This window comes from Drosophila busckii, chromosome 2R (genome assembly GCF_011750605.1).
Source record: "Drosophila busckii strain San Diego stock center, stock number 13000-0081.31 chromosome 2R, ASM1175060v1, whole genome shotgun sequence".
In the NCBI taxonomy this organism is placed as follows: Eukaryota; Metazoa; Arthropoda; class Insecta; order Diptera; family Drosophilidae; genus Drosophila; species Drosophila busckii.
The window spans coordinates 10,009,624-10,034,142 of NC_046605.1; the positions used below are offsets into that span (position 1 = coordinate 10,009,624).

General features: G+C 41.7%; 8 protein-coding genes across 9 annotated transcripts; 3 read left to right on the forward strand and 5 right to left on the reverse strand.

The window, feature by feature from the left end:
- The first annotated feature begins 3,525 nt into the window (after positions 1-3,525).
- LOC108597525 (transcription factor SPT20 homolog) lies at positions 3,526-9,582 on the forward strand. The gene is made up of 2 exons (XM_017984122.2): positions 3,526-3,807; positions 8,284-9,582. Exons 1-2 carry the CDS (start codon positions 3,803-3,805, stop codon positions 9,554-9,556), a joined length of 1,278 nt encoding a protein of 425 aa, XP_017839611.1. The 5' UTR covers positions 3,526-3,802; the 3' UTR covers positions 9,557-9,582.
- LOC108597524 (translation initiation factor eIF-2B subunit gamma) lies at positions 5,622-11,511 on the reverse strand. 2 transcript variants are annotated; one of them, XM_017984120.1, is made up of 6 exons: positions 11,299-11,511; positions 11,095-11,242; positions 10,678-11,038; positions 10,473-10,613; positions 9,850-10,412; positions 5,622-5,662 (listed from the first exon to the last, which is right to left on the reverse strand). In XM_017984120.1, exons 1-6 carry the CDS (start codon positions 11,453-11,455, stop codon positions 5,647-5,649), a joined length of 1,386 nt encoding a protein of 461 aa, XP_017839609.1. In that variant the 5' UTR covers positions 11,456-11,511; the 3' UTR covers positions 5,622-5,646. The 2 variants fall into 2 exon arrangements, with proteins under 2 accessions (XP_017839609.1, XP_017839610.1); XM_017984121.1 differs by lacking the exon at positions 5,622-5,662 and having other exon boundaries at positions 9,837-10,412.
- Positions 11,512-11,704: 193 nt separating this feature from the next.
- Positions 11,705-12,790, reverse strand: LOC108595373 (V-type proton ATPase subunit D 1). Its single transcript, XM_017980600.1, has one exon. The coding sequence runs from the start codon at positions 12,687-12,689 to the stop codon at positions 11,949-11,951; it is 741 nt and encodes a 246-aa protein (XP_017836089.1). The 5' UTR covers positions 12,690-12,790; the 3' UTR covers positions 11,705-11,948.
- A 102-nt stretch (positions 12,791-12,892) lies between these two features.
- LOC108597420 lies at positions 12,893-14,261 on the forward strand. The gene is made up of 3 exons (XM_017983970.2): positions 12,893-13,498; positions 13,553-13,736; positions 13,789-14,261. Exons 1-3 carry the CDS (start codon positions 12,932-12,934, stop codon positions 14,151-14,153), a joined length of 1,116 nt encoding a protein of 371 aa, XP_017839459.1. The 5' UTR covers positions 12,893-12,931; the 3' UTR covers positions 14,154-14,261.
- An 11-nt stretch (positions 14,262-14,272) lies between these two features.
- On the reverse strand, positions 14,273-16,049 carry LOC108597417 (protein saal1). Its single transcript, XM_017983968.2, has 2 exons — positions 14,717-16,049; positions 14,273-14,653 (listed from the first exon to the last, which is right to left on the reverse strand). Exons 1-2 carry the CDS (start codon positions 15,962-15,964, stop codon positions 14,297-14,299), a joined length of 1,605 nt encoding a protein of 534 aa, XP_017839457.1. The 5' UTR covers positions 15,965-16,049; the 3' UTR covers positions 14,273-14,296.
- An 82-nt stretch (positions 16,050-16,131) lies between these two features.
- Positions 16,132-17,730, reverse strand: LOC108597419 (cyclin-dependent kinase 10). Its single transcript, XM_017983969.1, has 6 exons — positions 17,557-17,730; positions 17,418-17,490; positions 17,190-17,364; positions 16,928-17,130; positions 16,414-16,860; positions 16,132-16,353 (listed from the first exon to the last, which is right to left on the reverse strand). The coding sequence occupies exons 1-6, from the start codon at positions 17,689-17,691 to the stop codon at positions 16,214-16,216; spliced, it is 1,173 nt and encodes a 390-aa protein (XP_017839458.1). The 5' UTR covers positions 17,692-17,730; the 3' UTR covers positions 16,132-16,213.
- A 542-nt stretch (positions 17,731-18,272) lies between these two features.
- Positions 18,273-19,794, forward strand: LOC108594795. Its single transcript, XM_017979934.1, has 4 exons — positions 18,273-18,474; positions 18,792-18,939; positions 18,997-19,329; positions 19,389-19,794. The coding sequence occupies exons 1-4, from the start codon at positions 18,273-18,275 to the stop codon at positions 19,792-19,794; spliced, it is 1,089 nt and encodes a 362-aa protein (XP_017835423.1).
- Positions 19,795-19,857: 63 nt separating this feature from the next.
- LOC108597466 (nodal modulator 2) lies at positions 19,858-23,944 on the reverse strand. The gene is made up of 6 exons (XM_017984039.1): positions 23,775-23,944; positions 23,161-23,707; positions 22,215-23,097; positions 21,982-22,160; positions 20,962-21,926; positions 19,858-20,871 (listed from the first exon to the last, which is right to left on the reverse strand). Exons 1-6 carry the CDS (start codon positions 23,921-23,923, stop codon positions 19,992-19,994), a joined length of 3,603 nt encoding a protein of 1,200 aa, XP_017839528.1. The 5' UTR covers positions 23,924-23,944; the 3' UTR covers positions 19,858-19,991.
- Between the last annotated feature and the right edge of the window lie 575 nt (positions 23,945-24,519).

Sequence of the window (24,519 nt, forward strand, 5' to 3'; positions counted from 1 at the left end):
ACTGAACTCAAGTTCCGGCTGTTGTTATGAGCTGACCATTGTGAGTGTAAGCATACTTATGGTAGTGGGTGTTCCCGCATCAAAAACAAAGACAACAAATAAATTACTTAATCTAAAGCTAACTGCGTATGAGCTGCGCTAATTTAATGAGCTGCCAGCGCCCAGAACCATAAGAAATGTAATTAATTTCAATTCGCCACTCATCGAATACCCAACAACAAGCCTTGAACTTCAAACAGAAATCATAGCGAGCATTTGAGTTAGAACGTACTACCCGCTAGCTCAGTATGGCTAATTGCTTGGCTCGAGTGTGACTTTCGCTTTTGGTTGAAAGCAAAAACAATAACAAGCGTCAGGTTAAATCATGAGCGTAATTCTTGTGAAACCAAAACAAAAGGAAAGGCGCTGCCCTGCATGACATAACGCATACGCAGTGTGCGCCAACTGAAGCATTAACGTTAATTAGTTAATAAACCAAAACACAATACGAAAACAAGCATAATGCTTACGATTGCGACTGTGAGAGCATTTCTCGGCACAGTCAGTTTATGGCTTTGGCTCTTAGTTCGGCTTGAATTGTCTTAGCCTTGTTTACAAGCCGCAATTATTAACGTTTTATTTCGCACTCGCCCAGCTTTTATAGCCCCCCTCAAGATAAAGCGACGAATGCAAAACTTTACATTGTAGTAATATGCGATTTTATGTGGCTGTCGTCGAGCTGCTTAGAAACTAGATAACAGTTAACAGGCCTATGAATGTAGAGCCACAATTACTTAATAAAGTTTTACTTGCAGCTTGACTGTTAATAATATTAAACTTAGGCAAGTATTAGCTTAGAGCTTTTTACAGTTCAGTGCAGTTGAACGTTTTTAGTTTTTATTTAACTTTCACTCAAAGCGTAAAATTTATTAGTAGAACAGCTTTATCAGATATTCGCTCTTAATAACAAAATATTATTTAACAGACTTAGCTGCAGTCTATATAAGATATAGTGCTTAAAACAATTCACTGTATTGGTCTATTAATAACATATAAAGCCGTCGCTTAGTTAACAAATTTCTTCACAACAAGCAGCAAAGCAAATTAACATTGACCTTTCAACAGTTCATTGTTAGCAACTTAATGTTACACAGCTACAGCTAACTAACATTCTTTCCAAACACTTTTGCAACAAACTGTGTCAAAACTGTGTACGCATTGTGATTTGCCACGCAATGTTGCCCAAGCTGAAGCTATCAACAGCGCTTTGATTGAGCTTCAAGCTCAATTTGCATATGACTGTTGACTGTTGTTGTTGTTGGCTGCTTTGTTATGATTGTCCAGCGTATTCAATTGAACCTGACCGTCTGGGGTGCATGAGCACAGTTATGAGCCAACCGCAGTCATTGTGACAATCAACAACAACTTCCTCAAGAAAATGCAAAAGCAAAAGCAAACATAATAGGAATTGTAATATCAAAAAAAAAATAACTATCAAGCATTTAAGCGCGCCTTGCCACAATCACCACAATGCAGTTGTTTTTAGACCCGGTACATAAAACTGTATAAGCGGTCTTATAAGTTAGGCAAATGAGCTGAAAAATTAATGATAATAAAGTAATCAAAAAATATAATTGCATTGTATTTTTTATAGAACTAATATATAGAACTAGTCTGTCAATCAATTTGTCTATAAGAGCTAAGGACATTTCTGGATTTAGATTCGGCTCTATTGTTTATTATTGTTATATATTTAACTTGCTTATATATTGACCATATGCACTGAGTTTCATAATTTCGGTTGTGCCCAACTTTTCGCATTTTTTGTTTTTAACTTTTTGCCATTGTCAAAGCATTGCCGAGCTGACTAATCAGGCAGGGCAAACACATTTACTTATTAATTATGCATAGCTGGGAACAAATTTGATTGGGCTTACACGTAATTAACGTGGCTTTGAGTCGTGCAGCCCGCCCTGGGCATTATTATGATGATTGCTCGTCACTTCGCATGCCAGGCAACAGCATTTATATATCATTGCAACTAAATACAACTATATAGTATATATAAGTATATGCGATACGTAAGTGCAATGAAATAGCAAAGCGAGCTGCAAAAATTATGTGAACTTGTTATATCACCTGCTAGCCAAGCCAAGAGCGAGGCTGCCAAAGCAAAACAAAAATAACAAATAACGCCAACAACATTTGCGCATTGCACTTTCTTTGCTTTGCGTTACGCTTCTTTGCATAGACTCGTGCATTGCCAAATCCTTATATATAAATAAATCTTCAACTGCAGCTGCGGTCAGTGTCCATGTCTAGACATTGAACTGCGCTCAAGCTAACTGTATACGAAATGCTTCAATGCTGCTGCCAAAACCAAAAAAAATATATATTTATATATATATGTGAATGTTTGCACAGATTTTGAATGCAGCTGCGCAGCAGAAAAATCTCTTAAGCGGCGCCACAAACTGTGGCAAGTGCACTAACATAAAAGTTCAACAACTGCTGCATGCAGTGCCACACCCACTTTTGGCTCACATTTAAGGCGTTTTGGCAGTGTTGTAAATTAATTCATATTAGCTAAAACACAAATGTGATGCTTCAACAGATCTAACAGCTATGCATGTGAGTATTTATTCATGTGTGTGTGTGTGTGTTTGGCTTAGCTTTTAGCATTTCATTGGCGCTGAGTTGCTGTGCAGGTTTCGCGGTCTGTGGGAGCAGCGTTTGTTAAAAAACAAAAACCGGCGCAAATTATATTCAACTGCAGCAGCATCACCAACAACAGCAACAACAACAACAAGATGCTAATGCAGCACTAGTGCAACACAGCTATAAAATAAAAGTCGTTGCATCTTTAGTTGCCAGCGAAGGCTGAGAAAATCAACTGCTCAAATGTTAATTACGAGAATATCTTAGCCAGTCAACAGATTTTTGCACTTGCTATAAAATTAGCGTAGCTGATGCTTAAAAGTTTGCCAACAGACAGCAGACAGGATTTATTTTAAGTACATGGCGTATGCGTAATATTTGCCAAGACTAAGCCACAACAAATTGAAATGAAGTGTCTAATTTAAAAACAATAAAAACGAAATAAATTAAATTGAAAAATAGCTTTAAAAAAAAAATTAATTATAATTTTAAACTCTTATAATAAAAATTATAATTAAAATGATTTACTGCCAAGTTTATTTATTTATGAAAAATTAAAAACTCAATTTTTGCATCATTAATTGCTGGAAATATTTTTAAAATAATAATAATAATTAATTCTAATTTTTATTGATTTTTTCTATGCTAAAACAAAATAACTAATTACAAGTTTATGCGACGTTCATTAATTAATGAATTCATAACAAAACTCACTCAAGTTGCTGCTCACTCAAAGAGCTAAGAGCGCGCTTAAGAGCAGCTCAGCACTCGCAGCTCTTTGAGCGCAACTCTATGCGCTATGCGCGCTAGTGGAGCGGCCTGGGACGCTTTTTGGTATAAAACATAAACAAGCTGAAGAAAGTCATTCATTTAGTTGCTTGAGCTGGTTGTAAAAACGTTAGCGCAGCCAACAGAAGCTTGTGGCATTTAACATAGAGTGCAAAGTCAACAATTGTTGCATACAAACATTCAACTACAAATATAAAAAGACAAACTCAAATACAGAAGAGTAAAGTGTCAGCGACGTGTGTGAATTAAAGTGTGTGGCATCAAAAAAAAAAAAATCAGAAGCAAAATAAATAAAGTAAAATCTACTAAACGTCACTTGGATATATTTGTAGCTGCGAAGAGCGAAGCTGAACTGCCAACTGCAGTTGCATACAGAATGCAGTAAGTTAAAGTTCCTAGACTATGAATCATAGCCCCGAACGTAGCAGTGGCCATGCATAATTAACGGTTTATTGTATTGTCTTAGAGTTTGGCTTGGCAACCAAAAATATTCTTTCAAAACTCAGACTCATTGCCATAAGCGTATTTAACAAATGCTGCAGCAGCTTGTTGCCAGTTGGCGTGTCTGAAACGGTTTCTTTACCAACTTCTAACTTGGCTAACTGCTGTGTGTATGTTTTGCTTGTTTGTTTGTGTGTGGCGTGGGAGTTTTAGCTTTGTCTGTCTGTCTATTGCCTGTGGCGCTTATTACCTAATCTCATTGTCTGTGCGGCGCAGAGAGCAGTAAACGCAACTAAATAGATTTATATAGGACTTGCTATAGCATTAGTGCTACTCTTGTTGTTGTCAATCAACTGAATTTTTTGGTGACTCATTGCCAGGCCAGGGCCACTGGTCAAACAGACTAAATGTAAATGCAAAAAGTTTACAATCGCTGCAGACAATATAAATTGCATAATTCGCCAGGTTATGACAATCCTTTCTAAAAAGGCGTCTAGCATTTACTCATATTACCTGTGAGCGGCTCTGCACTGGCATTAATATTATATAAGCGAATGGCAACTGTAATTGTATCGCCTGCACATGCTCGTGTTAGACGCAGCGTATACGCAATATTTCAACAGCCATCGAACGCTGAGCACACTGAACGTTTGAAATTACAGTTAGGCGTACGCACAGCAATGCGCATGCGTGCAGCACCCACCCCGCCCCTCCCTGCCAATCACTGCCCCCACACTATGGCGAAACCAGAGCTGGGCGCGGCCTCGACGTCCACTTCACTTCACTCCAACTCACTTGCAGACATGCCAAATGGCAAATTTTGTGGCCATTGTAATTACAATGATCTTTTTTTTTGCCAACTTATGGGACGGGTGCGTGTGCGTTTATTGCAATTAATAAATTGTTTTGCCAGCAACGCCTTTTTCAATTTGTTAACTCAACTGTCTTTAGCAGTTAACTGAAGCACATCTCGAGTTAAGCCGCTGCGAAGGTCACTCGGACCGAAACTATAACTACTTTTGGCCATAACATAAATGTCTGTTGCACATGAAATTCATTGCCAAAGACGAAAAGAAATACACAAATTGTTTACGTTTACGTTTGCGCCATTAAATAGCGAAGCGTACAAATGTGCGCACATTAACGTACTTTAATTTGTTGTAATCGCAGCAGCGCAGTGTAATTTATGTTTTTTTATTTTTTTGCTTTTCATATTCATTGCATTATATATTTTCTTTTTGTGCTCTGTTTTTTTTCGGGCTTTTCTTCTTTGCTGGCACTTGACTAACGAGCGCGTGTATAGTTAGCCAATTAAATTACTTGAAATACTTGTAGAGCCAAGTGAAAACAAAAGACTTAGGCAACAAACTCGAAATCTGTTAAATAGCTGCTAATGGAATTAGACGCAGCGCAAGTTAAACTCAAGTGAACTTGTTCAGTTAGCGCAGCAAGTGCTGTTAGTAATTATTTTAAAAACTAAATTAATAGAGTAGGTAAAGTATTATAACAACAAATTTAATGACAAGCACAATATTTGGATTAAATAAATACTACAAATAAATATAGCAATCAATGCTTAATAGCTTTAGATTTAAAAAATAATTAATACAAATTCATACATTTAATATTTCATAAAATTTACAATTAATTTGATTTTTAATTTATTTTGTATAAAAGTGTTTAAGAGTCAACGCGTAGAATCATTTCGTATTAATAATTTTTATGTACATACCATTAAATTTTGAAACAGAGCAGCTGTTGTTTACAATGGTAATGAATTCAATACTGCAGCCCACTGCATAAAGAAATAAATAAAGAAAAGTTAAAGAAGCTTTAAACAAATATTGTGGGATTACATTGGTTCATCCAAAAAAATAATCATAGTTTGACATTATATAAAAGAAAAAAATATTATTTGGCTTTAAAAATTGTATATGACACACGCGTTTTTAACACAAGCTTTTCTAGCAGTTTCTTTTGCTATTCCATTTTTTTGGGAAATTTATGTTGTCAGCAATTATTGCAACGACTGCATTTAGCCTTAATATGGCATTGGCTGTTATTTCGTCAGCTTGGCATTTTGTCACACGCCTCACGCGCACGCAGCATTTAAGGAAATCAAAGCCAAAAAAAATGTATAAAATTCAGATACAAAGTACTTAAGAAGCTCCGCCAAGAAATGAACTGTTAATCAAGAAATTACACAAAGCGAAACCACTTTTGCTATAGCTGTGGTTGCAGCATTTATTCACACACACACACACACACACATACAGATCAAAAGCTACATGTAAACGCATCGTTACTTTGTGATGTAACCATAACATATGTGTGTGTGTGTGTGTGTCTGTGTGTGCGTGTGCTACATATAAAGCCAAAGATAGAGAGATAGATAGAGAGACAGTCGGGCAGACAGACAGATGGACTGAGTGCAGTCTTAAGATCGGGACTACGACAGTTGCTTGTTGGCAGACAGCGAACGAGTCTTTATGTGTGTGCACCATTTATGGCAGACAGTGTGGCCACTTTGCGTTGGCATGCCACAAGACGCATGATTATGTGGAGCACTAGGAAATGTTTTCGCTGGCAACCCAATTTCAATGAATTGATGGCTACGTTTAATGACTCAACCAGTTAGCTCACACACACACGTATGCACACTTATTATCGTAATCAAACAGTAGCTGAGACAGTGCAGCTGCCACAAGTACTTGGCTGCAGCTCGGAAAGTTCAAAGGTGCTTGACAATTTGCCAAAGGCCAGGCCAGCCAACAGCAACAGTCTGACAAATTGCCAGCCAGAATAACTTAAGCTGGCAAATATTTATGCGCCGTATACAAATTACACAAGCCCAAAGGCTTATTAACGTGGCTTAATTAGCGCAAACGCAAACGCCATTAAGCCAGCTGCTTGTGGTCATTTCACTTGGCTTCGACTTGGATTTTTAATGACACATTCGATTGCCGAACGAAAGTAAAAGTTTAATGCGCACTTATGCTGCTGCTCTAGCTGTTATTACCCATAGGTAATAGTTTCGTAGCTGTTATTGTTGTTGTTGTGGTTGTTGTTGCTGCTTTTTTGACGTAAAGACCTCAATTAAAAATGCAATGCTGGCACGTAACATTGGCCAAGCCAAGTGATTGGCCGCCAATCACCCCAAAGACTCGCCATAACTATGTTTACCGTTCAAAGAGCTTGCATATATAGCCGATGTACATATATATATATCCCAGCATGCCATGCGTATGGCCCACAGTTGACATTCAAGCAAGTCGCTGTGTTGTTGTTGTTGTTGTTGTTGTTGCCTGGTGGGTTGACTAAATGGCGCGCAAAATTGAACCCGTCGAGCAGCCATTGGCTGCACATCTTCATTTTATACCCTTTGCTACTGCAAAGTCAGTCAAGTCTCTTTACGCTTTCAAAACTTGTGCCAAATGGTCAAATTGCGGCTTGTTTATATCCCATTAACAGTTCATAAAGTGCCGCTAATGGCTTACAAAAATACAAGTGGAGTTTGGTTGAGAAAAAAATAAAATAGCATAAAAAAAACATTTGCTTTTCTCTAAATAGTTAAATCAATTTTCTCAGTTATCGCAAAACCCATTAGTAATTACTCAAGTAATTAGATTACTTTCATTTAAAAATTAAACTTTAAAATTGAAAAACAAATTCAAAGCTTCTTCAAAAGTAATTTAGTTTACTAAGCTAAGTTAAAGATTTTTTTGTTGGGCATATATAAACTTTTATTTTAGTTGCCAAATTGTGTATTGCTTGATAGCCATAGATAAGTTCGTAATCTAATTAAAATATTTACAAAGCTCTGAACACTTAAATATATATGTTAAAACTTTAGTTAATTTACTGTGCAGTTTGTGTCTGGAATTGATGCATCGATACATCGAGTAGAGGCGTTTGATAATATCAAAAAGTTTCAAAGTATTTTGATAAGTATCCCTTTTTTTACTTTTTCTAATCCTCAGCCCATTGATAAAGGGTATCAATGAAGCGTTGCTTGGCTTTGTTATCAGGCTTTGATCATTGCACATCTCTCAGTAGCTCCCAGCAGAGTTCCCAAGTTCCAGCTTGTGTCTCTAGCGTCTTGCCATTATCTTATAACAAGTTTCTCGGCCTGGTCTGGGGCTCTTGCATAACACGAGTCGCTGGGCTGCCTTCTTTGGCTGCAATCTTCAGTGTGTCTTCACTTTATTGTGGTTGCTAGCTTTTGTTGTTGTTGTTGTTGCTATTGCTATTTGGTTGGCAAAAAGGTTCGCGATGTTCAAATGTTTTTCCCGCGTTGCGCGCATTAAGTTGGCCACAAAAGTTTCCCATATCATAAAGTCTCACTTTTATTGATGACATGACTTGGCTAATCTGATTGCCCATTTCTGTATTTTTCTTTTCTTCTTTCTCATGCAGTTGCCAATGCCTAACACTGTTACTAGTCCTGCTGCTGGCCGTGGGCAGCCTGAGCGCAGCTGCTACAAGTGCAGCCGCCTCGACGGCGACAACGGCTCAGCCCAAAGGATTCTCTTCACGCTCACTGGACGTTAGTGCCGCTGGCGATGATGAGGATGAGTTCGAAACGCAGGCGCAGACGCATCTGGCCTATCGCCAGCAGCCGCAGCAGCAGCAGCAACAGCGTCAGCTCTACGACTACAGCGAGGAGGAGCAGGAGGAGGCGCCACGTCAACTGTATGTGAATCGCAATGCGAAGCAACAGCAGCAGCAGCAGAGCAACTATCTGAAGAAGAAGCCGCTGAGCGAGGAGAGCGAAGAGGAGGAGGAGGAAGTAGAGGAACCCGATCGCCTATCCACGCTGCTGAGCAAATCTTCGTTCAGCTGCAACGAACGCAACTCGGGCTACTATGCAGATGAATCGCTGAGCTGTGAGGTCTTCCACTATTGCCAGGAGAACCAAAAGCACTCCTGGATCTGCCCCGAGGGCTTCACCTTCCATCAGATACATCTGATCTGCATGCCGCCATCCCACGACAACATCTGCAAGCAATCCTCCAAGTATCATATCGTCAACGACTATCTCTACAAGCCCATCAATCTGCAGGAGCATCAAAGCAAGCCCAATGTCACGCTGCGCTACTCTGAGCGTTATTTCCCCGAGAACTACTACGAGCATGAGCGCTACGACGACGAGGAGGAGGAGCAGCCCGCACCCAGGCCACGCATACAGCAGCATCAGCCCCAGCAGCAGCAGCTGCATCGCCAAGCTGTTGCCTACCAGACGCAGGCGCCGCAGCCACAGCAAGTGCGTGTGCAATACCAACAGCAACCGCAGCAGCTGGTAACACAGCTACGTCACCAGCAGCCACAGCCCACGACCATTGCCTATCGCAAGCCAGTGCCAGTGCCTACAACCACCATACAGCCGCAGCTACAGCAGCTGCAGCCTCAGTTGCAGTTGCATCAGTTGCAGCACCAACAACAACAACAGCATCATCTGCAACAGCAGCAGCAGCAACGCCAGACACTGGCGCCCACGGTAACACCAACGCCTTATCGCTTCTTTACTGCCGCGCCGCCACAATTGCAGCATCTGCAGCATCAGCAGCAGGTCTATCGCACACCCGAGGAGATTAACATATCGCTGCAGCAGCGCCGGCCCCAAGTGTTCATTGCCACGTCCACGCCGCGCTACTACGAAGACGAGTATCTCTACGAGCGAAGAAAGTGAGCTTAATGCACAAGCACACACTGTAAACAGTCTTGTCGTTCCACTTGCATGTGCCTCCACTTAGGAGTTTCCCCTATAATATTTAAGCTGTGCCCACTGTCACTACATACATATATACTTCTATCTATATATATATATACATACTTTATACAACTATATAGTCCCGACATTTAGCGCGAGTTTTTTATGTACCTTATTTTGTAATATTTAATGTCCTGCTAGAAGCAACCAACTTCTAACTGAATTCGTTAATAAAGAAGCAACATTAAGTTTTAATAAAGAGCGTTGCTTACTGTATATCAATCTCCATATACTGATCCGCATTGGACAAATGCACAGCCTGACTCTTGGTGTCCTCCTCGACCACATAGTTGGGCCCTATGAGGCAATTGCTGAGCACAGATCCGCGCTTTACATGCGCCCGATGTCCTATGATGCAATTACTTATATTACAGCCCTCATCCACAATGGCATTGGACATAATAATCGAGTTGGCAATAATATTCTTCGGATGCACAACGCAATTGGCACCAAACACACTGCAGTTGAGTGAGGTCTTCTCTGAGAGCTTGGCATTGTCGGCCGCAATTATATCCTTGGCCTGCGTAGACTTGACAATAGCGCCAGGTGCAATTAGTGGATGTGTTTCGCCTACTAGCTCAGTCCAAATGCTAGCCAACTTTTTGTTCAAAGCCAAGAAACTCAGCGTAGTATTAACGCGCACGCCCAGAGCTTCACGTGGCGCTTGCACCGCATAACAGCGCACAATGTCGCCATGATAAGGCGCATGCGACAGCGATTGATTGAACAACGACGTCTGCGTAATCTTCTGATCCAACGCTGTATGTGGTACATACTAGAAAACAAAAGAATTAACCAAATGTAAACGATTTCAAACCTAAATTGTTTGCTTTACGTGTAAAATATTATCCTCTTGCTTAATGGTAGCCACAATTTCAGAGGTAGTATCTGGACCAGTTTTGGGTGCGCGCCGCACATGCTGCTTCTTTATAAGATGTGGCAGAAACTCACCTTTCAATGTCGAAAAGTTGTCCTTCTGCAAAAGCAAAGCTTGTTTTAATAAATTCTTTTAGACAAAATTTGTTTTGTTGCAAACGCACTCTGTGCAGATAGCTTATGACCCATTTCTTTAGCACGTAGATATGCGCATCTAGCAGGCGTCCATATACATCCAGCTGTCCACGATTCTTGAGCAGATGTCGCTGTATATTAAGCGTGTCCTCACAGTCGCTGGCGGCAAAGATAAATGCCAATTGGTCGGTTTGCGTATGTATGCCTATCATATCACGTTCAGGTTTGTGTTTGCTTTTAGGGCCGGGCATAACCACATCCGACTCGAATCCACTTTTGAATAGCAGCAACGCCATAGCAGCATCGTCCTCGCGAAACTTGTTAATCAAAGGGTATAAACTAACATTGGTGACAATGTCACAGCTTACAACCAAGAAATCAGCTTTGATTCTGCAATTGCATTCAATTTGATTACCCAAAGTCTTAAATTGTGGCATTATGCTTACTTGTCGTATATGTAACGCAAACTGTCTGCTGTGCCAAAATCACTGTCGCTGGGAATTGTAGCAAAATCTATTTTCAGTTTAAGCGGCGTGCGTTCCAGCGCCAGCTGCACCTCCAGCTTGTCTTGCTCCAGCACCACCACAATTACCTCTGTGAGCCATCAAAGTAGTAATCAAACTGTAAGTGTTTTGCTTGCAAGCTTTTACCTGTGAAATTGTGTTTGGCAAGCATATTTAATGGATACCATATTAGCGGATAGGGTCCTACGGGCAGCAGACATTTGGGCGCATCGCCCAGCACTTCCGGCAGACGTGTGCCACGCCCACCAGCTAATACAACAGCTTGAAATTCACAACTTCCCATTTTAATCACAAAACAAATTAAAATTATACTCTAAAGCGTATTGGAAACGTGCCGACGTCAACAGCTGTGCAGTTGCAGCTAGCGCGCGCTTACCAACACTGTCAGCATTATGAGCATATGTTTCTGTCACATGACTTGTTTTTGTTGTATTGTTTTTGCAATTGAAAATATAGTCAGATGACCCCTTTTTTCAGCCAATATGCCTTAAATTTAATGCACTTTCCAGCTAAATTACAACAATTTGTACGCTTTATGGAACAACAAAAGACTTTAATGCATGATTTTTGCCACTAAATGACTACAAAATGGAATACATACATTTTTTCTTATTGGAATTAAACTAGTTACTCGTACTTTAAGCTTACAAACTTTGCACGTAGCTAATATACATTAACGTTTTCGTTATTCTTTGTGGATTAAAATGGAAACTGAACAAGAAGTAACAATAATATATTGCTGGAATACACACACGCATACGGGGGGAGTTTAATACTTAGAAGAGCACATCATCATCGCCCTCATCGAGTATGTTGGCTTGCTGGCGCACATCAATGCCCTGCTGCAGTAGCTCTGCCTTTTTGGCATCTGCCTTTTGGCGAGCCTCGCGCTTCTTATCCTGAATTTTTTTCAAGCGATAGAACTCCTCACGCTCCAGCTCATCCAGCTCGGAAATAATGTAAGCCAGTGTACGATCGATGCGTGGAATAATGACATGTTCAATGGCATTCACACGACGATTGGTGATTTTGATGACCTCGTCCAGCGTGACGAATGAGGTCTGCAGCGAGGCCAACTCCACCAGCAGCTTGACAGCGCTCTGGTAGTTCTTCTTCAATTTGGCCAACTGTTGACCACCACGGGCCAAACCAGCCAATTCGTAAGTATCTGCGCCGTCTTGATAAGACTCGAATACTGGCAAAGTGACACCAGCAACGTTATCCTTCTTAGTGCGAATCTTAATTTGTGCCTTAGTTACATTTTGCAGCACCACCTGATTGATATCACCGGAGGTGAACTTGGCCTCGGCCAGCGAGAAGGCGGCCTCTTTCATAACATCGCCCATCAGAGTTTTTGTCTCAATGATTTTACCCAAAATCATACGGAAACGCATTTGCAATGCATCAGCCTTCTTCTTGAGCAGGCCGTGGCCTTTTTGAGCGCCCGCCAAACGTGCCTTCATCAACATCTGGGCACCACGCGACGGGAAAATTGGTAATCTATCTTTGCCAGACATTTTGCTTCGATTTTCGTTTGGTTACTTTGGGCTAATAACTAAATTTTCCTAATGCGCAACAAAAATTTCACACACCCGTCGAAGAACACTGAAAAACTCCAACTGGACTGGATAAAGTGTTGATAAACAGCGTTGAGCAGCAAGTGCTGTGAAACGCGCTATATCAGCATCAGTGTAGGAAAACACTTTGATCGAAACAGCTGTTCGTTTGTAAACAATTCAACAGCGAAAGATAAATAATAATGCAAAATTTGCAACATATGCGTTGGTTGTCTGCAGTAACCACGAAAATCTTTATACGCAGCGCCAGCAAGAGTACTAAATACGCCATGGCTGGCAATTCGTTAGTGCACAACGAGCTGCAGCGTTATGTAAACCCCCGCGCTCGTATAAATGTCAAATCAGATATTTATTTGCATGTGGAGCCAGCGGATGTTCATGTGTACACCGGCGGAGATGTGTTTATAGCCCAGCTTGTAGGCGAAGCTGTGGATAATTGCACTGCATCGATGGAAGTCGATATAAGCAATGAGGACAAGCTTGTAAATGTGGTGGTTAAGAAACTAGCGCAGCAATCACGTTTCAAGTGCTCCTTGAAGATACCTGTGCAGGCTGAGATGCATATCGAGGCACAAGGCAATGTATGTGTGAAGAACATACAAAGTGAGGCATTGCAGGTGCAGGCTGCTGGCAACATTGTCACTAAAAATGTGCGTGCCACAAATATTAATCTTAAAAGCGAGAATGGCAATATCAAATGCGAGGGCACCTTACTGGGCAAGTGCACAGAAATTGAAACACACAATGGCGTAAGCAACAGTCGCTCTTTGGTATCTCATAGTTAATATACTTTTGCTTGGCAGAACATCTATATGGAGAAGCTGCAAGGAGATAGGTTGACGTGCAGCACAAAGGCAGGTAACATTAATACTGATTGTTGCTATGTCGATCAGTCAAAGTTTGAGACTACAACAGGACAATTAGAGCTCAAAAATGTGCATAAGCATAGCGAAGTGCATGTTCATCAAGCGGCCGATATTAATATGAGTAAGAGCATAATGATCTTTATAAGCTGTTATATGTAAATATTTTATTTTAGCTGGCGTGCATGGCAGTCTTAACGTCAACTCGAAGGGTGGGAGCATACAGCTACAGTTATCCGAGCTAATGGGCAAGAGCAGCATTAACGTGGAGAATCTTAAGAACGAGGCCATTATTAATATATCCGAAGCCATTGAGAATAGTACTAACATAGCAGTAAAGGCTTGTCAGGTTAGCTTGGCTAGCGAATTAGAGCATGTGTCGCATGCTTTGAATGCAGATAAAAACGCATTTGAGCTCAACAATGAGCATCAGCACCATTTGCACGTTTGTAGCACAGGCGAGCATGGTGTGCGGCTGGGCAAACAATCGTGGACTGATATAATGCGTGAAACAATGAAAATTATGGCGGAAAAGAAATAAACGGAATTGGAGAGCCCAAGCATAAAACACACAGAGATCCATTGGTTTATTTCGTATTGTTATATAAGATATATGTGTATGTTTATATTATAGTTATGTATTATGCATATAAGCTACAATATTCAGTCCTGTGTTTGTGAGTATTACTTGGCTTGGCCATTTAATTCGTTAAAAACAACGTGCAAGCGCTCCAATGCTTTTTGCAGCACTACATCCTCCTCCTGCTCCGCCTGCAATGCAGCGCGAAACATGTTAACTTGCAAAGCATCAATACCTTTGATGTCGCTTAGAATAACTGCAGCATCAGCTTTGATTAACATGTGTGCTAGCAAACGGAGCACTTTGAAAGCGTTCTCCTCATATTGAGAGAGCGGTTCATCATCAAAGGCCTCAAAATCGTGCTCATCCAAGTCCACATAGTTGTTAATGTGCAGCTTTAAACTTACCCAAACAGCCAACAAATTAATAAATGTAGCGCTGTTGTAATAATATTTCAAGCACTGCAAATAAACAATATTTAGCAACTAGTTTAGATTTCTGTATTTTTCTTTTCGCAAACTTACGCTACATATGTGCGCCAAATCCTCTAAATATTCCTCCTGGCGCTCGCCCATTGGTATAAGTTGCATGGGCTGCTGCAGAAATTGCAAAATGCGTGTAAGGCAAAACATGATGCTTGATACGTATAAGTTCATTGAGGTCTGTGCCTCGGGTAATTGCACCAGTATGGTGCAAATGTTGAGGTAGGTTTGAATAACTTCAACATCGCAGCTGATTTTTGGTACGTTTAAGTCCTCGCCACAGTCGTCATCATCCAATTCAGTATCTGCTGTTATTTGTGCGCCAGTTTCGGCATCAATTTCATCCGCCTGCTTGGCCAAATCATCACGCATAAGCCTTATAAAAGCATTATTAACACCATCACATAGTTCAGGCACTAGAAAGACATCTGCGAAGGGTCGCAGCTTGAGGTCCGTACGGGCATTCTCCTCTTCCACCAAGGCACAGCTAGCCAGCACGGAATTTATGGCTTTTAGCGCAGCTAGCAGCAGCTCATCGCTTACTGACTGTTGCAATATAAAGCCCAAATTGCGTGCAGAGCCATCAAAGGCAGCAAAACAAATATACCAATCGATGCCGAGCTGCTCTTTGCCGCTTACAACATGAGCCATAACATATTGGTAAACGCGCATCAGCTGAAGTAGCATGCAAGTGTCCATGCAGGTGGTTAACTTTAACAGCATTTCCACCCACTCTGGATGTGCTGTCAACTGCTCCACGCATTGCAGCTTCGCACACATGTTTCCCAGCAGACCTATAAGTATCTCGTATAGACGCACATCGTCGCTTGACGAAATGGCAAACATAATTAGCTCAATGGCATCGTTCTCTAGCAGCAGGGACACCACTTCTGGAGCAACAGACATATCCCACACTTTGCACAGGTCGTCCTCTAACTCTAGCCCCAGACCTGTCTCGGCTGGCTGTTGGCTAAGTTTCATCAGCGTCTGTAAAATGTATTTCTTGCTGTACATTGTCTCACCAACAGCATCAGCGCGCATGCGCTCCAGTAGCTCTCCGTCTGTTTCGTCAGCATCCACTCCATTCTCATTGTTCGATAAGGCTTTAGGTTGAGGCACATATACGCCAGACGCATTTTCATCACTGCTTTGTGTACCGTTCGATTCTGAACTTTCTGGGCCAACGCCACCTGCTTTGCCGTTCGTCGACTGAAGCGCCATTTCACTGCCATTAGTAACTACGCCGTCAGCATTTTGCCTATCAGCGGTATCCACATGCTCTTTGGTCATTTTATTATTTGCGTTGTGTTGCGTCTCTCGGCACAAGAGTCAAATTTAACAAACATACAAATTAAAAACACATTTAAAGTTTAACTTTACATCTCACTTTGCACGCATATGTATCGCAATCGATATTACTGTCATGCTCGCGTCAAAAAGCTTCAAAGTATCGATAGTGAAGCAGTAAAGGGCTAGACATTAAATCGATATTTTTCGATCAAATTAGGGTTGCGGCTGTTTTAAAAGGTTTTACTAACTTTATTGTAGACGCTTTCTTTTAATAAACACATCCAGTATTTGAGAAATGGGTATATCCGACTGGGACTGTGATTGCGTTGGCTGTGCGGATGCATTATTGCGATGTTGAGGAAACGTTGGCATCATGCGAGGATCACATGCTAAAAAAGAAAAATATTCAACATTTTTTTGCTTTTGTTTTTAGGAATTCCTGCACTTACGCTGGGGCGCTTCCGTAAAATATTTGCTATTAAGGCACTCTTCGGCAGTGGCTCGTGTGCTGGGATTATAAATAAACAAAATGTTTAGCAGGCTTTTTCCCGCTGGACCCAGCATATGAAATTTTGATTTAAGATTGTTATACGGCTGTTGACTGAGCGTAAAGTTCTGTACCGCAGGCAGTTCTTGAAAACCAGGCCATATGGATTCCGAAGGTGCGCCAAGCAAATCAATAATCATGTCAAGTTGCGCAATCTCTGACTTGCCCGGCAACAGTGGCTTTCCCATCAGCAATTCGCCCAAAATGCATCCGAATGCCCACATATCCACGGCGGCGGTGTGCGTCTTGGCTCCAAGCAAGAGCTCAGGCGCACGGTACCAGAGTGTAACCATTTGTGGCGTCATAGGCTTGGCTGGCTTGCTATACAAACGCGCCAAACCAAAATCAGCTAAGAATGTAAACAATTCAATTAGAGTTAGCTAAACAGTTGTATTACAGTTGTCTTTGCTACTTGCCCACTTTGATGCAGCCCTTATCTGTCATTAACAGATTGGATACTTTCAGATCTCGGTGTATTATATAGTGAGCATGCATATATTTCAAGGCGCGCAGAATCTGCAGTGTAATGCATTTAACCTCTGATTCAGTAAACGGTTGTGACATGTTGTCTAGTACTGATGCCAGATCCTGCTCACAAAAATCCATAACTAAAAATATGCTGCAATAAATCAACATCAATCAAATGACGCACATAGATTATAAATTATAACTCCTAACCTGTCTAGGCTTTTGCCCACAACAACTTCTCGCAGACGCACAATATTCTCATGCTGACATTGTTTGAGTATCATAATTTCCCGCAGTCCACTAACAGGCAAGCCATCCTTCTCCTGGTCCATGCGCACCTTCTTTAAAGCAACAATTTCGCCGTTCCGTGTATCACGAGCTCGATCTAAAATATACAGATTTAGCATAAACAGGCGGAATATTACTTTATAGACTTACAAACAATGCCGTAACTGCCTTCACCCACGCGGTTCAGCTTTTCAAACTCAGAGACCGGCCGGCAACGTCCATACTGAAACAAGAAAATAAATTAAATATTAATTTTGAGACTCTTCTGGGCAAAATTGTAAATACGAACCACATTCTGTTCTGGTATGGGCATGGGAGTTCCGCTGTTCTTCAATGATATGAGAAATCCTTTGCGTGTTATAGGTGCTTGCGGATCAGGCGCCGGATTTGACTCCAATTCATTTGATTTTGTGCTACTTGACATGTTTAATTCTAAATAAATTGCTTAAAAACAAAATTATGGGCTAACAAAACACAACATAGATAAAGTATCGATACTTGTTGTCATTAAGAACAAGCAGGGCTGCATAAGCATAGTTAAAGATGCGCGCGCGTTGAAAAGAATTTAAAATTCAATTACGCTATAGCAGCTCACACTTATGATTTCCTAATTATGCAAACTTTGGCTTATATGTTTCATAATAATAACTAATTGTAGAAAATACGCTGAGTGCGTGGAAACAAAAGTGTTTAGAAAATAAAAGCACGATCTATGAAAGTGAAATTGCGCTAGTTTACAGAAATTTCGTTAGCATTTCATTTCAAATGCATGCTGAAGAGGCCTGAAGCTTTGTGCGCTTGTCATCTGCCATGTCTACGCATGTGTTAAAACATCGCGCAAAAGACTCTACTATCAATTATCACCCCAGAGCCAACAACAAACTGTTTAGGCCGGTGGTATATAAGCTGCGATTGGCATTGAGTGCATTATCAGTTCTGCAGCAACTGTGCAAGTGATTTAAACAAAGCGAATAGACATTCCAAAACCACGAAAAATATTTAAAAATGAATAAAACAACAATTTTGTATGGAGCCGTGCTGCTCGTAGTGTATTTCACCTTGGTGTTTTGCGAGGAATCTTCGGACAATGTGAGCACTCAATTAGTGAATACCAACTCGGATATGAACGCGGATGAGCTACTAAATGCTGGCCGGGATTTATTGGAGTTCGAGGGACGCACACGTCGTCATCGTCACAGACTATGGTGTAAGTATTGAAATGGAAATATTTTGGACTATGTAATAGTATCCATTGGAGCCGTAATAATTAGCACTTTAGCTACCATTCTGATCCAATTTATTGTTGGTTATTATTGTTATTATGCTACTTAGCACTTGACGACTTTCTTTCGAAAGTTTTTCCATAGGGTTCATACTTAGATGGAAGCAATTGGCTTATCACGATTTGCAATAACAATTAATTAACACTTTTCACTTTCAATCTTAAGACATATTAAACAATTATGAATTGTCGTAGATCACGTTCCATGCTCCAGCTGTTAATCTATTTAAACGCATTTCCAGATCGTCATTTGTGGCCCTTGGCTATTGCCTATTGGATTAAGGTTAAGCTGGTCATCGTATCCTTCTTTGTGGGCAGCGCCATTTACTTGGGCTTGCGCTACTTCTGGCCACATGCCAAGTGCAATCAAGAGATCATTCTTGATCATCCGTAAGTTTTATAGCTACACTTTGATTGCTTGTTATATTAACATCAAGTTTCCTTTAGTCCACCATCGTTCAGTCAACACGATCACATACCTTATTCCTTGGATCCTCATATTCATGAGCATGAGCATGAACATTATGATTCACCCGGCTCCTTTGATACCAGTGGCAGCTCCTTTGATCCTTACTCCGGCTACTCCAGCTATGCTAGCTCAGATATTGTGTCCGATGTGTCTAGCACAGGTCCTGGCACAGGTCCACCAAACACTTTGCGTCGCGGCAAGCGCAGCGTGGAAAACGAAGAGGAAGTCGATGAAGCTACTGTAGATGAAGTAGAGCTGGTTGATGAAGAGATTACGGAAAGCGTAGCACGCCAGCAGCCCGCTGAAGAGCAGTAAGCAGTAGCCCTTAACAATTATTAAAGCCAGCGTTCTATATTTCTCTGCCTTTCAGGATTGCTGACTTTTTGTTTGCCTTTTTGGGTCTGGACTCCAAGGCGTGCCGTCGCCGTTTTGTTTGCGAAATGGAGTTCCGCTCCAAGCTGAATCCATTGAGTAGCATGGCCTTCCGCATTGTGGGCCGTGGCTTCTTTGAAAAGTATACAAATGCAAATAATCCAAATGGCAGAGCTACAAACTTCTTTGAATGCGCTACTGCAAATCCCGAGTGTGTGTTTGTGGAAAATGCTGAGCCCGAATCCGCTGAGCCAAGTGCCACAGAAGTCACTGAAGCTGTGACATCCGAGCCTGAGGCACAAAACGAGTTGAACTTGCAGGCGGAGCGTCGACATGCCAAGATCAAGCATCGTCGTGGCGATCGCATGCTGCTCCCTATAGCTGAGCGCATATTGACGCAATAATTTATTTATGTATTTAATTATTTATTTATTTTAGCTATAAGAATGATGAAAAATAAACTTGCCGCAGTTTTTTAAACAAAAATTATAAATTGTAACTAAATTTTTAGGTTTAGCAACAAAGCAAACACAAACCAAATCTCCTTGAGCCGCAGACTTAGAACAAAAAAATACCATTGATAGATAGCTTAAACTAATGACTAAATCTTTTTGACCTTCTTCTTTTTGATGGCATTTATCTGATCAGCCATTTGTTCGATTTCACGCTGATTCAGCGGCTCGCTCTTGCGCACGCTCGTCTTGCTCTTCTGGCGTTGCGCAATGTCGGCGATGAGATCGCTTAGTCTGGCCCAAACAAAGCTCAAGAAGTTAACTGCCAAGTCCTGTTTGAAGAAGGCAATGGCTACCAGCGCTATCAACACCAAGGCGGATATGGAATTCTGATTGAGGTCAGCTTCAGAGGCGCGCACCTCGGGCTTGAACTCCAGATACATGTACACGGAACATTTGTTTGCTACAAAGCTGTGCGATGGCAGCTTGTATGTGTAGGTCTTGTCGGAGAGCGTCGATTGGAGCTCCACCACATAGCTCTGGCCATCGAGCGGTATGCGTGGGAAGTAAACCATAATGCCTGGATTGAAGCTGCCCTTGGGGTTCAGTGGTGTGGCCACGCGTTGTGAGTACACAGGTGAATCGGAGGCACCACGTTTATACATAACAATGCGCAATGTTTTATAGAAATCATTCTGGCTGGCCATAATACGCGCCGTTATATCCACAATCTTAATGGGATTGATGGCAATCAGATTAACATCACGCACATCGTCGTTGGCCACAGTCACTGTACGCTCGCTGGGTATGGAACGATGCACTTTGTCATCATCGGGCAGCACACGCACCGTATAGGTGCAGCCAGGTTGCAGTCCACGAATGCGATACTGTCCATTGCTTTCGCTGGTGGCTTCCTCTTGTTGATGCTGACAGCTTTCAGTGGAAGTGGCCTGCACGTTTACTCCGGCAAAAGGATCGCCATTCAGTGAGGTTATGGTGCCAAAGACGGAGTAAGCAAACCGCTTGCCGCTGTTTAAAATCAAATGATTGTTATTAGAAAGGATGAAAGGTTATGATTACAGGAGAGAGCCTTGACGTATGAGCTTGGCTAATACTTACGTTAGCGTAACCTGCACAGTTTCGCCATCCTTGATGTCAATCATTTTGGAATTGGGTTCGAATTTATATTCCTTCATCATGGGACGCAAAAAGTATTGCGAAGGAGACAGCGAGTGGAAATTGATGGCGCCATTGTCGCCGGTAACCAGATTCTTGCGATAACTCTCACCGCCGCTTAGCGAAAGCAGCACGCCACTCAAGAGCTGTTTGGCATCATCCATAACCGTTACCTCAATCTCGCAGAGCTTGTGTGCGCTAAACGAATTCGATTGACGATTGTACTCACTAAACACATACGATTCCTTTTCAGCCTTTAGTTCAAACTTCAAGTTCTCATCGATAGGTCCAATCTTGAACTCGCCAGTAACTGAGGTAACTGCCTCAATGGGCGCCAGATCTGTACGCTCTGTAAAACTGAGTGTTACCTTGGCATCTCTTATAGCCGGCAACACCTTGCCGCGCAAAATCAAACCACGCGTGGCTACAAAATTGAAAGCTATATCCACGCAATCGCTGCCGCCTTGCAATTCATGATTTTGTGGCGCAAAGAGCAGCACATCGCTCAATGGTGTTATGGTAAGTGTTTCATCGGGTTTAAGATAAGTCTCATAGCGGTAAGCATATTTGCCATCGACTTTATGTGCCTCAGCTGTGGGCGTTATTATCTGTTTGCCCAGCGCTTCCGTTTCCACAGCCAGACGCAGTGAATCCGCATTCGGTTCAGTAGACAAAACACGTATGCCTGTCTTATGAGCTATGGCATTGACTATCAACGTTTGCAGCTGCTCTGGCTCAGGTGTTATGAACTTAGTGGGCAGACTGTCGTCATAGATGTGACAACTCTCCAGCTTGAAATCATAGCTGCCGTATTTGTTGACGCAGAAAGTATTAACGCCTGATAGAATTTTAAGTGATTCCAGTGGCGCCTTGGGCTCTGAGGGTCCAGTCACATGTTGGTAGCGCATCTATAAATAGCTGGTTAGTATATAATAATTTATTAACAAGAGGCAATCTGCTTACCAGCGCGCGATGACTAGAAATAATGGATACTTCGTAGCCCTTGTGTATAAATGGTGGTGCTTCCTCCTCAGCAGCAGCCACGTTTAGGAAAACGCGTGTGGATTCGTAGCAAAGATTGCCCTGTGGTATGGTTAGCTCGTAAGGACCAGGCAGCACATCCTTGAATGCATACTTGCCACCTAAAACAAATAAATTTTAGTTTGTATATTTTTCTGGATGTATCAACTACTTACGATGCGCCTTGGCTTTCCATTTATTGTCTGTGGGCTGACCAGTGGCATCCAAGCCTTGGAGCGTAACTTCAGCACTGGTGCAAGTAGCTGTGGCATCGGGCAGACACTGCAGCTCGCCACGTATTGTGGCACGCAGCTGTGAGAAGATAATGCCACTAACTGGCGCATCCTTCACTTCAGTCTGCTGTTGCACTGGGAAAAATTGCACGCCGCTGGTTTTGTCTACATCAGTGGTGAGCACTTCAATGCTATATCGGCCCGCAGGCAAATTGGCGCACCATTCACCATTCGACGCTTGCGTTGTGGCTTTGATATGGAAAGTAGAGCCCGCTTTGGTGATGCCCACAGTATAAGATTTGCTGGAGACAACTTTGCCGCAGACTTCATAGGCAGTGGGTACTATAACAGGCAGAGTTGGTACAGAGATTTGTGTTTTCACTTGCAGCACGTCAAACAGATGCCTGGGTGACTCAATGAGTATGTTATAGCTGCCCGCTTTAATGTTCTCCAATGTATAGCTGCCCGCATCATCGGTTTTTGCCACTTGCTCGTTATTCAATTTAACTATGGCACCCTTTAGAGGCCCGCCGCTAGCAGAGCGCAGTACTTTGCCCGAGACTGTAAAGCCGCTAATCTTAAATTCATCCTGCAGCTGCAACGTGTCCTTGCCAACTTCAATTTCCACAAAAGCGGGCGTGAGATGCAATTTCAATTCCTTATTTTCATTGACAGCCAGCAGCAAATATTTGCCAGTGGGCACATTTTTAAAGCTATATAGACCCTGTTCGGCTAAGACATAGCAGGCAGCAGCAGTTTCGTAGTCGTTTTTCAACTGATTTGTGGGGGCTTTGGGAGATTGTTCGCACCTGGGCTGCAATGTTTGCTGTAGGCATATTATAAAAAGAAGTTAAAATAAATACATACAATCGTATTTACATTTACTTACACCTCTTTTCTTATATAAAGCCAGAGCAATGTTGGGTAACTGTTGCGCGCTGGCATCTAGACGTCCATTAATATTAAAGCCAGACACAACCAGCGAATTTGGCGGCAATTCCGTATTTCCACTCACCACCTGCACCTTGTGCTCCGCCTTTGCGAAATGCCATGCAGCATGCGTGGCACGCACCACATAATTTCCAGGTATAATTGGCGTAAAGAAGAATACGCCATTTATATCAGTCTTCGTTCGTCGGATCTCACCCTGTTCAGACTTTAGTTCCACATCCACATCACGTGCACCACTGCCCGTGGCCAAAACCACCTTGCCGGTTATGCCAAAGCCTTTGAAAACAAAGTTCACATCTTTCCCCTGACTGCACACGTCATTCTTGCCATCGAAATTAAGTTCAACGTGCTCGGGCTCAAAACTCCAGCCAGGTGGAGGTGATATGCTCAGCATATATTCACCTTTGTCATAGATAGGCAGAAAGTAATAGCCATTGGATGGTGAGCAGTCGGTTTTATCTTTTAGCGAGCCCTGCTTCGTTAAACTGCAGGTAAATTTTTTTCTTATCAGACACTGAATAATTTAATTTACAACTTTTTGAATCAACTTACAGTTTAATTTCCACCTTGGAAAAGTCAATATCAGTATGGCTCTTGATAAAACCACCGCAGCCTATAACTTCGTTCGCCTGTCCATTGATTTGGCTAATTATATTAATTAAAATTAATAAAAAGCCGGACAACCGCCCGCTCGACCTCATTTTTTTTTCTTTAATTTTCCGAGCCAGTGCTGCCAGAAATCAGTGAGAGCAAGTTGTCTCGCGATATCGATATCTACAATTACGTGCTCGATTTTCGATGCAGGCTACTTTGTCGATAAGGCCGTTGCATTCGTTACATGTAACGAGTCATAATTAATAAATTTTAAGAGAGCGCCAAATTTAAAATTCAAAACTCGTTATTGGTTACGTTACATATATATTTATAAATTTTGCTTTCATTAATTGTCATATGGCATACATCTTCAAAATATATATGTATGTACATCTCGTTTTGACATTGAAACAGCGCTTGATTGCTGCATAATTAAGCTTGTCGTAGATTAATTATCGCAACGAATTTTAATTACACCCAAAGTACGATACAGCAACAAGTGCAGAATACAGATGATGTTTTTACAGTTAAACGATCTGCCAGGCAACAAAGTACGCGCAGATACAGATAAAGTCGTTCGAAAGAAATTCATTTCAAGCGTCGTTTGAGACGTCGAATCAATTTTATCCGTTGCTCGACGCCAGCGATAAATGGTGCCAAACAATGTAGTACAATATAATATTGAAGATACACGCTTATACAA